We start from the raw sequence: 13,609 nt of genomic DNA, 5'->3' as shown, positions 1-13,609 counted from the left end.
CTAAGTTCCATCATCTCACCAGAAGAGAGCACTGTAACAGCAACTGCTTTTTCCAAAATCATGAAGCGCAACAAAACCAATGTGCCACAAACTGGGTGCACTGGGAAGCAACACAAGACATTATGACTGTAAAAATCAAATCATCTTAGCTCAAAGACAGAATCCTGTAGGTGCTGCAACAATTAATCATTATATATCCAACCATTCCAATCAGTGTTGTTGCAATGAAAAAAGTAACAAAGTCAGAACCAAAATACTACACATCCTCTAATTGAAGATTGGTTGTTTCCTTTCACTCTAGAAGTTGACATCCCATTATATTCATACTGACATTTTCTGATAAGATCTTATTAGTCACATGTACATCAAAACACACAGTGAAATACATCTTTTGCGTCGTGATTTTGGGGGGCAGCCCGCAAGTGTCACCACACTTCCGGCGCCAACATAGCATGCCCATAACTTCCTAACACTTCTTTGGAATGTGGGAGGAAACCGGAGCACCCGGAGGAAACCCACACAGACACGGGGAGAACGTACAAACTCCTTACAGACAGTGGCCAGATTTGAAACCGGGTCGCTGGCGCTGTAAAGCATTATGCTAACCACTATGCTACCGTGCCTGCTGTGATGTTACCCTGGTTAGATTTCATCAAAAAGCAAAATGAATTTGGTCTAAACCCACAAATTAAATAAGTAAATTCAATACAATAAAAATTGTATGTTCAGTTGCTTTGAAGCAGATGTCAAGGTCATATGTTATTTGCAAGTTACATCATTTTTGGTTTGGCAGTGTTTTGAGCTTATATCAGATTTCACTTTTGAATGTTAATCTCCACTCAAACCCCACTAATGTTTATTTAAAGAACAACAAAAAATATTAAGATTTACCTTGATTTCTTATTTTCACAAGATCATAAAGGAGCAACTGCACTAATTAAACAGTGGATGTTCAGAAGCAAGAAGGTACATACAAAAGGAAAAATGTGAGTAGGTAAACAAAAGACGCGAGTAGTCATCGAACTAAAATCCCATCAAATAATTAGATATTATAATCTAGTGAACACTTACGTCACCAAGGCATAGAAAGCCACAGACCAAATATGGGTACTGTATATATTCTGATGATAAGACTATTCTAATTAGCACCTCTGAGACACCTCCTTTATTGCTTAATGTAGACTTCCCTTATACCACTGTTGACAGGAGTCTCAAACACAACTCCTTTCTTTACTACATGACTGCTCTTCCTGCCAAAACAAGGATAGGGTTCCTCTTGTCATCACCTTCCAACACACCAGCCTGCACGTTCAAGAGATCATATTCTGTATTTTCAGCCATTTTCATGAGATTCCACCACAAGACACACATTCCACTCACCTCCCTTTTCAGCATTCTTAAGGGACTGTTCTCCACAACTTCCAGGTTCACCCTTCGATCTTCAGCAACCAGAGAAGCACCACTGGTTATTTTATCACTTCCCACCATTTAGGGACCCACAAAGCCTTTCCAGTTGAAGCAACATTTCACTTGCACTTCTTCCAGTTTTGTGTACTGCCTTCTGGTGCTGAACGTAGTCTTCTTTACATCGCAAAAAACAAATGCAGACTGGGTGATGGCTTTGCAGAAAACCTTAAGTCAGCAAAGGTGACCCCAAGCTTAGAGTTACCTGTCACTTTAATTATCCATCCCAACTTCCACAATGGGTCCAAAGTAGAACATTATTACAGGAGTATTTGCTAGCAATATCGTGCAACAGACATGCACCCATCAATCTCAATTCATCCTGGATGCTACAAAATTGCAGTGTACCTCCCACATTACGGAGCATTGGCATTCCAAGAAAACTGTCCATTTTGCAATTTTCCGTAATGTGAACCCCTTTTCTCCCATTGAATCTCATGTTATAAACAGACATGCATTCCAATGGGAAGTTTTTCTCTCAACTGTAATGCCCTTGCAGGTGCAAGGTCTATTGAATCTGCTTATATTTTAGGCAGAAGAGAAAGGGTTGTTGTTTCAATTAACTAGAAATGGATGTTACACTGCAGATAAAGTATCATTGTACAATTATCAATAGAAGAGATTGCCTTGTCAGTTTCCAAAGTAAATCTCTTAAGTGATCTCCTACTTTGAACCAGCAGCCTGTGATCACTGTCCTTGATAAACTAGTTTAGTTTTCCATATACATTTTGTGTTTATTTTTCCCTCCACAAATTCTGCAAGAGCATTTTTTTAATTTCATATCTCAAATTCTTTGAGAGTGATTTATGATTCTGCCAAGATAAATTTCTGTAAACCAAACTGTGATAACACAGGTGTACAATAGGCTAAGGATATTTAGGTGATTTTTGAACTATGGCAATCACCTGATAACTCAGTTGAAGACAATAAGATATTAACTGAAAGGAAGGAGGATTCCATTTCTATCAGAGACAAAACTAAAAGAAAATTGATAATTAAAAATTTAGTTACAGGAAAAATAGTGATCCTGGAATACTGTATCTGATAACACAGGGTACTAATATGCTGAACACTTTGTTAAAAATTGCAAGTGGAAACAGAGTTGCAACTTAACAGTTAACGTGAAAGAATCAATGCAACACTAAATTGCAAAGACTATTAAAATGCGAAATATTACAGTAAAAAGCAGCGGTTATATGTATAAAATTAGCATTTGTACTTCCAAGTAAGTAATTAATTTTCTAAAATTTCTAGGCACTAGCAATGTAGTAGGCAAAAGAAAATTTCAAACACCTGCAGATACTTGAAATCTAAAATAAAAACATAAAATGTGTAAACACTCAGCCAGTCATGCAGCATTAGTGAAAAGAGAAACAGGTTAATATTTCAGGTCAAAGATGAAGTTCTGAAGGGTCTCACATCTAAAACTTGTGCCCTATTTCTTTCCATAGATGCCACCTGACTTGCTGAGTGTTTCCCACATTTTCTTTATTTGTTTCAATGTAATAGGCAGCTTTCACTGGAAAATTGCAGCTACTCTGTTAGCAGTACTCCATTCATCACAATCAATATGCAGAAAACAGTGAGTAGTGTGCATAATTTTCCAAATTGCTGTCTGCTGAATACAAAGCACCATCTTGCAATAGTGATCTCAAAAAGGTCATCCTGATTAAGCTTACTTTTATTGTACCTTGTACATGTATTTTAAACCAAAACCAACCCTGAATAAATCCAATACTAATTCAATTAGACAATTTCTATTAAACACTTCACAGTAAGTTAGCACCTGAAGTAAGAAAGTTAAAAGAATATGTTAAAGTTCAGAACAATGATCCAAAGCTTACCGAAATAGCCAAAACAAAATATTAAATGAACCACATTATTTATACTGTGTAGAAACATTAGCAAAGAGGCCCTGCACACACCACAGAATAATATAAATAACCAGTGGCAGCTAAAATCACTCTTTTAAAACCCTTATTGATTTAAAATTTATCAAAAAACAATACATTTGAATTAACGTGCGAGGCAAATGCCATAAAAGTTAAAATGATCGTTTCAGACAGTTCAACATAAAACTTCATTAACAATAATAACATGAAAGCATATAAGGAACGAAAAGAGCCACTCAGCCCAAGCTTCATCTGCCACTTAATAAGATCGTGGCTGATCAAATTGTAACATCAATTCTGTATTCTCATTTAATTGCAATAACCTTCCATCCCTTTGCTTATCGAGAATCTCTTTAGCTCTACCTTAAAAATATTCAACAACTGCTTCCTCAGCCCTATGAAGAAGTGTTCTAAGATGTGTGGACTAAGCTATACCACACACAACAACATTTTAATTAAACTATAATCATACACAATGGTCCCAAGTAACAAGTAGCTGACTAGACATTGCACAAATAGTAGAATATTAGTACATATACCAAATTCTTACTTTCCATTGTAAGATAAGTGAAGCTTTTATGTTAATGTTTTTATTTAGAGGTGACAGAATAGCAATTTTTCCTTTCCCACATCTCTTAAAGTCTTATATTAAGCTAAAAATCACAAAATCCAAGCAAATATTTACTCCAGAATTAAAAGCAATTTTATCCAAATTCAAATCATAACCTGCTCAGTAAAAGGAACATAGCAAAACTCTACACAATTTAACCTTGAATGCAATGGACTCCTGGTCATACCTGTGTCCGTAAAATTTCTCCTTTGGTCAACTGCATGTCCCCAGTAAGCTCCTTCACCAAGATACCTAGTGGCTCGAGTCGCTTGCTGAAGTAATTTGTCATCTCAGCAGCTAAGGCCTTCATTGGAGCTACATATACAATCTAGGGTAAAGGTTGATAAAATGTTAAAAAAACTCAATGTTACCTGGCTCCAAAAAACCTACACTAACTGCACTTTATTTTTCAGTCAAGCTGAAAAACATTAACAATCATGTATGAAAAGTGGTCCATAATGCAGCTATATAAATAGTCATATATTTATTTAACTATCATTTTGGAAATTAGCTTAAATTCAGAATCATTGCCATTTAGAATCCTGTTTATATTATGTAATAACTTTTCAGGTCATCACTGAGTTAAGAATGCTCAATTTATGGACACCCCTACATATGGACAAGCTCCCATATTATTAAATGCAGAAGTCCAACACACATACATGCATTCGTTCCTACAAACGGCAGAACTAGTTTCCTCTCTCTCTCTCTCCACTTTTAGAAAGTGTTCTTTCCGATCAGTCTTCTGTGCTTTTGATGCTATTCATTACAATACTGTGCAGGCATGATTACCGTATCGTAATTTTTGTGTATTTTCTCAATATGGGAAAAAAAAATCAACTTATGGACTTCTGTAAGAACAGAACCCATTCATCACCTGTGGGCAGCCTGTGTTTATAAACTCAAATACCAGCATCTTAATATAGCTAATTAAATTTTGAAATAGTATCCCTGATTTTCCTATGAAATGCCAGTAATTGCTGAATCTCCTAATTCAACTGTCAGGAAATTCTGGACTGCCCACAAACAATGAACTTCCAGAGAGGTCCAGAGAGATTTTCTTTCCCCTTGCCAGTGAGGGAGAAGGAGCAGTGGTGGCTGCAACTCCAAGGAAATTCTGGCAATGGATAATGATATTTTTAATGTTTTTTCCCAGATGAAATTTCATTAAATTTGTACCTTGAACTCATCCTTCCTGATAACTCCTTGTTGAATATGCTGGCGGATTTCATGCAGAACAGTAAGCATGGCAATGTTAGTTTTCCCAGCCCCAGTGGGGGCACAGATCAGCATATTCTCATTGGTGTTGTAAGCCGTCTCAATACCATTGACTGGATACGGTTCAGTCGCTTCATCCCTTGAAAGCCATCTGACCAATCTGAAAGTTAAAGTATGAAAATTATTATAAACCAAATGCAGCTTAACAGACCACAGAACACTGTTTAAGAGGGATATTCATACCTTTGAATGCGAGACAAAAAGTAAAGCATGTAATTAGGAGCCCAATGGAATGTGTGGCTTTATTGCAAAAGAGATGGAGTATAATAATGAAGAAGTCTCGTTGCAACTGTACAGGGCAGTGAGAATTATTCTTAACTGCATAGCTTAGAAAGTTGAAAAGTAGAAGCTTCTGCTCATCATTCCCTGGTTGTTGGTTGGGAATTTATACATTGAATTGAAGATCATTGTGAAATACATCTGTTTACATAAAATAGAAATTATTTTTGGAGTTCCCATTGAAAAATAAGTGGCAGTGACATATAACTGCCATAAGATAGATACACAACTACATTCATACAAATAAATGTTAATTACTCAGTGACAAAATGAAACAGTTTAACTAAAACAGTGCAAGATTTTTTGTTGAAAAAGTTGAGTTGACAATTCAAATTAAACAATGCTAAATGTGGCCCACCATTATGCATAATATGTTTAAAACACAAATAGAAAAATGCTTTGTGCAAATGTGTTTTATTTGTTTGCTGTACATCCAGGGAAATTAGATAGATAATAAAAATAATCTGAGGTAAGCATCTTCCCTAACCCTTTGAAAAATCAGCAGAAAACACATAAAAGCATTAAGGACTTCCACCAATGCATGGTGATATAACCTGATGTTTTTTGGTGCCTGAAACAGAGATTCTAAGCATACTGCTGGCTTATCTATTTTACACAAACACATGCAGATAGTGCCTTTTAGAGACGGGAGCACTCTTCCCAGAAAATGCCAAGCTTAATTCCTGCCAAGTAACTCCAGCAGTTCTTGATTCAAATGGTGCCTTTAATGCAGAGAGATTTCTGAAGGTGTTTTCAAATAGCATAATCAGACAAAATTTGAAACTAAAGTACACGAGGAGATAATAGTGAACGACCAAAAGATTGATCAAAGTAGTTTTAAAGAAGTATCTTACAAGAGATTAAGTGGAAAAGAAGTTTAAGAGGGAGAATTCCAGAATTCAGGACCTGGGTTTTGGAGGGATGGCCACCCACAGTGGAATCTTAATGGGGATGAACGGAAACTTAGAATTGCAGGAGGACAGGGATGTCAGAAGATTGCACCACTGGAGAAGATTATAGAGATAGGATGAAAGGATGGAAGAATTTGCAAACTACGATAAGAATTTAAAACATTGAGGTGATACTCAATCAAGAGAATTAACGGTACTTGATAGACTTTAGTACACAGGACTGAATTTTAAATAGCCTCAAAATAAGACGAAAATAAGACGAAAATAAGAGGCCAGTTTGAAGTGCATTGAAATAAGTCATTAAGCTACAGTGACAGTTTCACCAAAGTAAACCAAACAACGAGCCAAATCAGTTAATACCTATCAGAACCCAAAAGCTTTTACCAGCAAACATCTACCAAAACCTTTCTAGCAGCATTAGACCTACATTGGAAAAAAAACTAGCAACAACTTAAATGACATGCCGAAGGAAAACAGTGGAAGTGACAAGAGAAGACTAAGAAAGAAATGATGCCATCAAATGAGCAGAAGGGTCCAAACAACTTTACATGACATTGAGAGGCAGCAAATAATATTTGTCAAGGTTCTGATGAGTATGAGGGACTACCTTCTCACAGAGACCTTACAACAAAAAAATAGACAAAGTAAAAAGGCCATTCAAGCAGAAGGTGACAAGAGAACATCAGAGAAAAAGAACAAGATTGGACAAACTCCAACTTTACATTGTTGCCACAAAGGGTTAATTCACTGACCAGAAAGAGGATTAGCGTTAGGGGCTCTAACTCACTGGCCAGTTAGAAACAGTGGAAATCACAGGCAATGGCTTGGTATTCCATGATTAATTGACCATCCATTACAAACCACACACAATTTTATTTTCTCTCAACTCCCACAGAAAGGAAGACTAAATGGGATCTATAATAGATCCGAAGTATCAAAATTATGCCCTTACTCGACTTGACATTACGCAAATTTACAGTTGCTTTAAGATAAACTCTTTAAAAAGAGGTTAAAATTCAACTATATTCTAGTTTGGGATAAATAACTGCAAAGTATTTTTTGTAAATTAGGGAAACAGTGTCTGTATAAACATAGAAAGAGAAACACAAGGATCAAAAGTAGTTAAACTTCAGCAGTGGAAGCTGAGGGGTGATCTGTTGGAAGTGTATAAAATCATCAGGGGCATAGATAGGGTGGACGAGCAATATCTTTTTCCCATTATTGAGCGGTCCAATACCAGAGGGCATGCACTTAAGGTGAGAGGAGATATGTTCAGAACAGACATGAGGGGTACATTTTTTACTCAGAGAGTGGTGGATGCCTGGAATGCATTGCCTGATAGGGTGGTGGAGGCAAATTCATTGGGGGCTTTTAAGAGGAGGTTGGATGGGCACATGAATGAGAGGAAAATGGAGGGATATGGGCATTCTGTGGGTAGGAGGGATTAGTTATGTCAGCACAACATTGTGGGCCGAAGGGTCTGATCTGTGCTGTACTGTTCTATGTTCTGCACCGACCACAATGCCAATCTAAACTAATCCCATTTACCTGCACATGGTCCATATCCCTCTATTCCCTGTCAGTTCAGGTCCAAATACTTCTAAAAAGTTGTTATATCTGCTTCTACCACCTCCTCTGGCAGCACATTCCAGGCACCTACCACTCTCTGTTTAAAAAAAACTTGCCTCAAATCTCCTTTGAACTTTCCCCCTCTGACCTTAAACCTATGCCCTCTAGTATTTGACATTTCTACCCCGGGGAAAAAGACTCTATCTACCCTACCTATGCCTCTTATAATTTTATATACTTCTATCAGGTTGCCCCTCAGCCTTCAATGCTCCAGAGAAAACAATCCAAGTTTGTTCAACCTCTCCTTATAGCTAATACACTCCAATCCCAGCAACATCCTGGTGAACCTCTTCTGTACCCTCACCAAAGCCTCCACATCCTTGATATAATGTGGCAACCAGAAGTGCACACAATACTCCAAATGTGACCTAACTAAAGTTTTATACAGCTGCAACATGACTTCCCAACTTTTATAATCAATACCCCAACCAATGAAGTCAAGTATACCATATGCCTTCTTTACCACCCTATCCATCTGCATTGCCATTTTGAGGGAGCTATATTGAGATAAATCAAGTTGCATCTACAACTCTACCTATTAGCCTTAATGGCACTTAGTAAACTAACTAGCATGATTACAAATGGGACATCAGAACATAAATTTGGGGGTGACCAAAATATCTTCTATTCTAAAAGGAACTCAACAAACTATGCAATTGATTATTAATTTCCATTAACAAGACTTGTAGACTAAACAAATTCTCTCTTGAATGTTAAGAAATATTAAAACGATTATCAAAAAGCAGAACAGTTTGGCTATGAACTGAGTTAGCATAGCCAGCTGAAACCACCAACAAGAATAGGTTTTAAGGAGGTGTTCAGAAATAGGAAGGAGAAATGGCAAAGGCAACAGATTTTCAGTGTGGAACCACATGGAGAAAAAGATAAGTGTACAGAGAAACACAACAGAGAAGCTGAGGGGTGACCTTATAGAGATTTACAAAATTATGAGGGGCAAAGATAGGATAGTCAGAATCTTTTTCCCAGGAAAGAAGAGTCTAAAACTAGAGGGTGCAGGTTTAAGGTGAGAGGGGAGAATTTAAAGGAGATCTGAGGGTTATGCTTTTTTCACAAAGAGGATGGTGATTATTTTAATGAACTGCCAGAGGAGTAGTGGAAGCAGTTACTATTACAACATTTAAAAGGCATTCAGACAGGTACTTGGATGGGAAAGGAAGGTACAGGCCAAATGCAGGCAAATGGATTACTGTAGATAGGCATCACAATCGGCATAGGGTCAAACAGGCCCTTTTCTATGCTGTACATTTCTACGATGCTGTGAAAACTAAATATTGGTAATTTGCCCAAAATCCAATTAAATTTATATTTCTAAAAACAAAGGAATAAAAACAAGTTAAAAGTGGTACTAAAATAGCAAATGAAAATATGAATAGAACATAATATATATATTTTTAATCAAATATGAAGTTCATAACTTATTCTAAATTAATCTTTAAAAATTTAGTTAATAGCCACAGTAGCTATGAATAAGGCAATAAACTGAGAAAGCATTGCACTAAGCGGCTCCTTTAAAGCACTAATTAAGCTAATAGTTCAGTCTGAACGACATGATTTCTCAAACATTCTGTTAAAAACATTTGTAAAGTAGAAATGGAAAAGTTTGAGCCAAAAGTAAATTTTGCTGCCTTTGAATCTCATCAACCTTTGTCTCTCCGTAGTGCAAAGTGACAGAAGTTTAACATTACATGGTGCACATAATATTGTACGAACTCACAGAGATCAGTCTAGCTTGCAAATGTGATGATGCTGATAGCTTCACTTCTTCAGAAGAATTCAATTCTCCAAAGGAAAAACTACAAAGTAGCTGTGGCGATCCACCACTGTTTAAAGATGTATTCACATCAACACTGCATTGTATTGATTTTCTACCATCTAAAACATTTTGTGTTTTATTAGAATTCTTTCCTCTAACATCATTTCCATTTTTATACCCCGTGCCTCTGACCTCCAGCTCACTTCTTAGTTTCAAATGGCCTGCCTGATTAAACAAAATTACTAGCTGAAACTTCTGATCCAACAATGAATGAAGAAGAGGAGAAACCTTTCTTGGCTGTTAAAAGACTGACACATACATTTCTGTCTGAATAATTCTCTCTCTTTACAATCAAGATTACCTCAAAATGCAGTATAAGTCACAAAAATGTGCTATTAAATAAGGGTAGAACAATCTACTAAGAGGGGGCACAGCAGTCCTTTCTAACTTTCAGAACCAAAGTATTGTCTATCCAACGTGAAATTTTCTTCCTCATTAACAGGTCACTGTGGTTGTTTCTCGTGTAGCCGCATGCAATGCGCTACTAAAGGAACACACAGAGGCATTGCTGAACTCAAAAAGCCCTTTACTCATTCAAAATCGCGCGCTTAAGTCTCCCATCCCATGGGCCCCTGCGACCTGCAGGGCAGACGTGATGTCCGACTGTCCCCGGAGGGTCCGCCCCGAGTGGGTAGTTCCAAACGTGCTACTGCGTGTCTGCCCGTGGCTCCCGATGGCAGTTCGAGTCCCGCATGTGCGGGCCGCCACACCACCCCCCCAGAAACATCCATTGGGGGAGTGGAGCCCCCAGTCTGTGTGGCTTGCCTGGGTGGCCGGCCTTGCCGGCACGGTGCGGGTACCCTCACTGGTTGCTCAACGTCTAAGTGCACCGGTTTGAGGCGGTCCACTGTAAAAGTCTCTGATATTGAACTGGGCCTCAGCCTGCTCAAACCAAACATGGGGCTGAGTGGCCCAGAAAGTCAGGAGCTTCAGAGAGACCGCGCTTTGCGGGTTGCTCGAACTCACGGCTGGTCCCTGAGTCGCCGGCTCCAGATGCCATCTGGAACATCGGGGTGACCAATGTAGCCACACACAACACGCTACTGAAGGAACACACGCAGGCAGAGAGTGCTGAACTCAAAAAACCCTTTACTCATACAAAATCGCGCGCTTAAATCTCCCATCCCATGGGCCCCTGCAACCTGCAGGGCGGACGTGATGTCTGACTGTCCCCGGAGGGTCCGCACCAAGTGGGTAGTTCCAAACACATTACCGCGTGTCTGCCCGCGGCTCCCAATGGTGGTTCGAGTCCCGCGTGTGCGGGCTGCCACACTAACAGATATTTTTTTAAAAATGTCACTCTACTACCCACAACATGCAATGTATAATTACATTAGGAACTGTTTCAAGTGGTTTAGAAGAGTAAATCAGTAAGCAAAATCGCAAAGCAATATTTAAGTTTCACCGATACTTGAAGGCATTTTCTGAGATTAAAATGAAATCCTTTTGAATTCTGTACTTTTGTTTTACTTGGAATATGAATACTCCAATCCCATGGAGTCATACAATCATGGCAGTAAACTGAAAAGAAAATATTGCCAAAAATTGTCATAAATAACCCCAGAATTCAGCTTTCGATGTCTCACGAGGTATAGCAAACATAAGAATCTCAAATACTCCTCAACAGTTAAATATAATTTTTAACACGGCCTAAATGAACATGAGGTGCAGGTGTGAGCCATTCGGTCCCTCAAGCAGGACCCACTATTTAACTGTATCATGACTGATCCACTACCTGAAACACCATTTTCTTGCCCTACACACCTATCCTTTGATTCCTTCAAGATCCAGAGATCTATCAATCTCCATTTTAAACATAATCCCAAATATCCACAATACTTCATGTAAGGAATTTCAAGGATTTACTACCAAAGTAATTTCTCCTCAGTCAAAAGGCCTGTCCTTTATCTTGAGCCAGGAAAACACCCTCTTTGTATCTACCCTGTCGAGCCTAAGAATTGGGTGTGTTTTAATTTTGTCATCTCCCATTTCTCTAAACTCTAAATTATTCAGGTCTAGTCCACTCAAGTTCTCCGCATATGACATACTCACCATCCAAGGAACCAGTCTGATCAATCTTAACTGCCCTCCTTCTACAACAATATTATCCTCTTTCAGGCAAGGAGACCGAAATTATACACAGTATTCCAGATGTGGTTTCACCAAGGCCCGACATAATTGTAGCAAGACATCTTTACTCTTGTACTCTAATCCTCTTGCAATAAAGCCCAACTTTTTGTCTGCTCCACCTGCATGTTAGTTTTCAGTGACTTGTGTAAAAGGACACCCAGATCCCTTTGTTCATCCATGTTTTCAACCCACTCGCCATTTAAAAAATATTCAACATTTTTTTTCTGTTGAAGTGGATAACCTCATACCTATGCACATTGTATTTCATCTGACATATTGTTGCCCACTCATTTAGCTTGTCTATACTATCCTGAAGCCTTTCTGAATCTATGTCACTATTCATATTGCCACTTTGTTTCACATCAGCAGTAACGTGGAAATATTATATTTGATTCCCTTCACCAAATCATCACCATTGACTGTGAATAGTTGGACCCAAGCACCAATCCCTATGCTTCCCCAGTACTCACAGACTGCCAATGGGAGGATCACCTGTTTATTCCTACTCTATTATCAGGTTTATTCTAGTCATATTTCTTTGCTGGTAATTACTTCTTTTCTCTCCTCATCTGTACTGGACACTTGATTCTCCATTATTTTGAGAATTTTTTTTTTAATGTGTTTTCAACCCTGAATTGTTTAGTTTCTCTGCTATTTGCTTACTTCCCTTTATAAATTCTCCTGTCTATAATGGATGCATATTTGTAAACCTTGTTAACCTGTTCCTTTGACTTACCTATAAAACCACTTAGTCTATTTTCCTTGTCTCACAAGTTTACTCACATATTCTCTTTTATTGTTTTTTTCAAATCAATTCCTTGGTCATTGTTTGCCGAATTCTAAAAAGCTCCTAATCTCATGTCTTAGTGTTTATTTCTGAACATTTTTCTAACCTTTTCTTCAGATCTAATACCATCTTTGATTTCTCCTGTAATCTATAATTAGACCACTTTTTCTGTTGCATTTTTGTGTCTGAAAGTTATGTATATTTGTTGCAAATCATGCATCATTCCTTTAAATGCTAGCCATAGATGACCACAGTCACACTCCTTAATGTAACTTCTCGATCTGTCACAGCAACACATGCCTTATACCTTCATAAGAGCCTTTGGTTGGATGGATAACACTCAGGAAATAGTACAGTTTTGGGTGAGGACAGACCAAGAGAGACTGTGATTAAAGACATTGACAGATTTAGAATACACTTGTCTAAACTCACAAAATAGGTGAGTGCAGGCATAGGTCGCCACATGAAAATAGTTTGTAGTGGTAGTTACTGAAAGAGTTCAATAAAAGCTTAGGTCAGGGCATTATATTCCTAGATTAAGGGTGCTCAAAAATGATTGGGGTGAAAAATAAGTGCAAGGTGGCAGTACTGATTAGGGAAGTTATCACAGTGCTAGAGAAAGAGGATATCCTTGTGGACTGGAAGAAAGAAGGACATTATCATGCTACTGGGAGCATTCTACAGGCCAGGAAATATTGAGAACCAGACAGAAGAACAAATTTGCGAGGAAATTATGGTGATGCCGAAATACTGAGGGAAATTTAAGTGTGCAAGTATTTATTAGGATACTTTAAA

The 13,609-nt window shown here is 38.0% G+C and overlaps 1 protein-coding gene across 1 annotated transcript in view; it reads right to left on the bottom strand.

Moving 5' to 3' along the window:
- Positions 1–13,609, bottom strand: part of ascc3 (activating signal cointegrator 1 complex subunit 3) — a 343,029-nt gene that overhangs the window by 299,801 nt on the left and 29,619 nt on the right. The window contains 4 exon segments of the mRNA XM_052024551.1: positions 4,154–4,294; positions 5,146–5,288; positions 5,291–5,326; positions 5,329–5,344. Of these exon segments, the coding sequence (XP_051880511.1) occupies positions 4,154–4,294; positions 5,146–5,288; positions 5,291–5,326; positions 5,329–5,344 (336 nt within the window).

The sequence above is a fragment of the Pristis pectinata genome, chromosome 10 (assembly GCF_009764475.1).
Source record: "Pristis pectinata isolate sPriPec2 chromosome 10, sPriPec2.1.pri, whole genome shotgun sequence".
In the NCBI taxonomy this organism is placed as follows: domain Eukaryota; kingdom Metazoa; phylum Chordata; class Chondrichthyes; order Rhinopristiformes; family Pristidae; genus Pristis; species Pristis pectinata.
The sequence above is the reverse complement of the archived record's forward strand: the minus strand, read 5'-3'. Positions and strand labels throughout refer to the sequence as shown.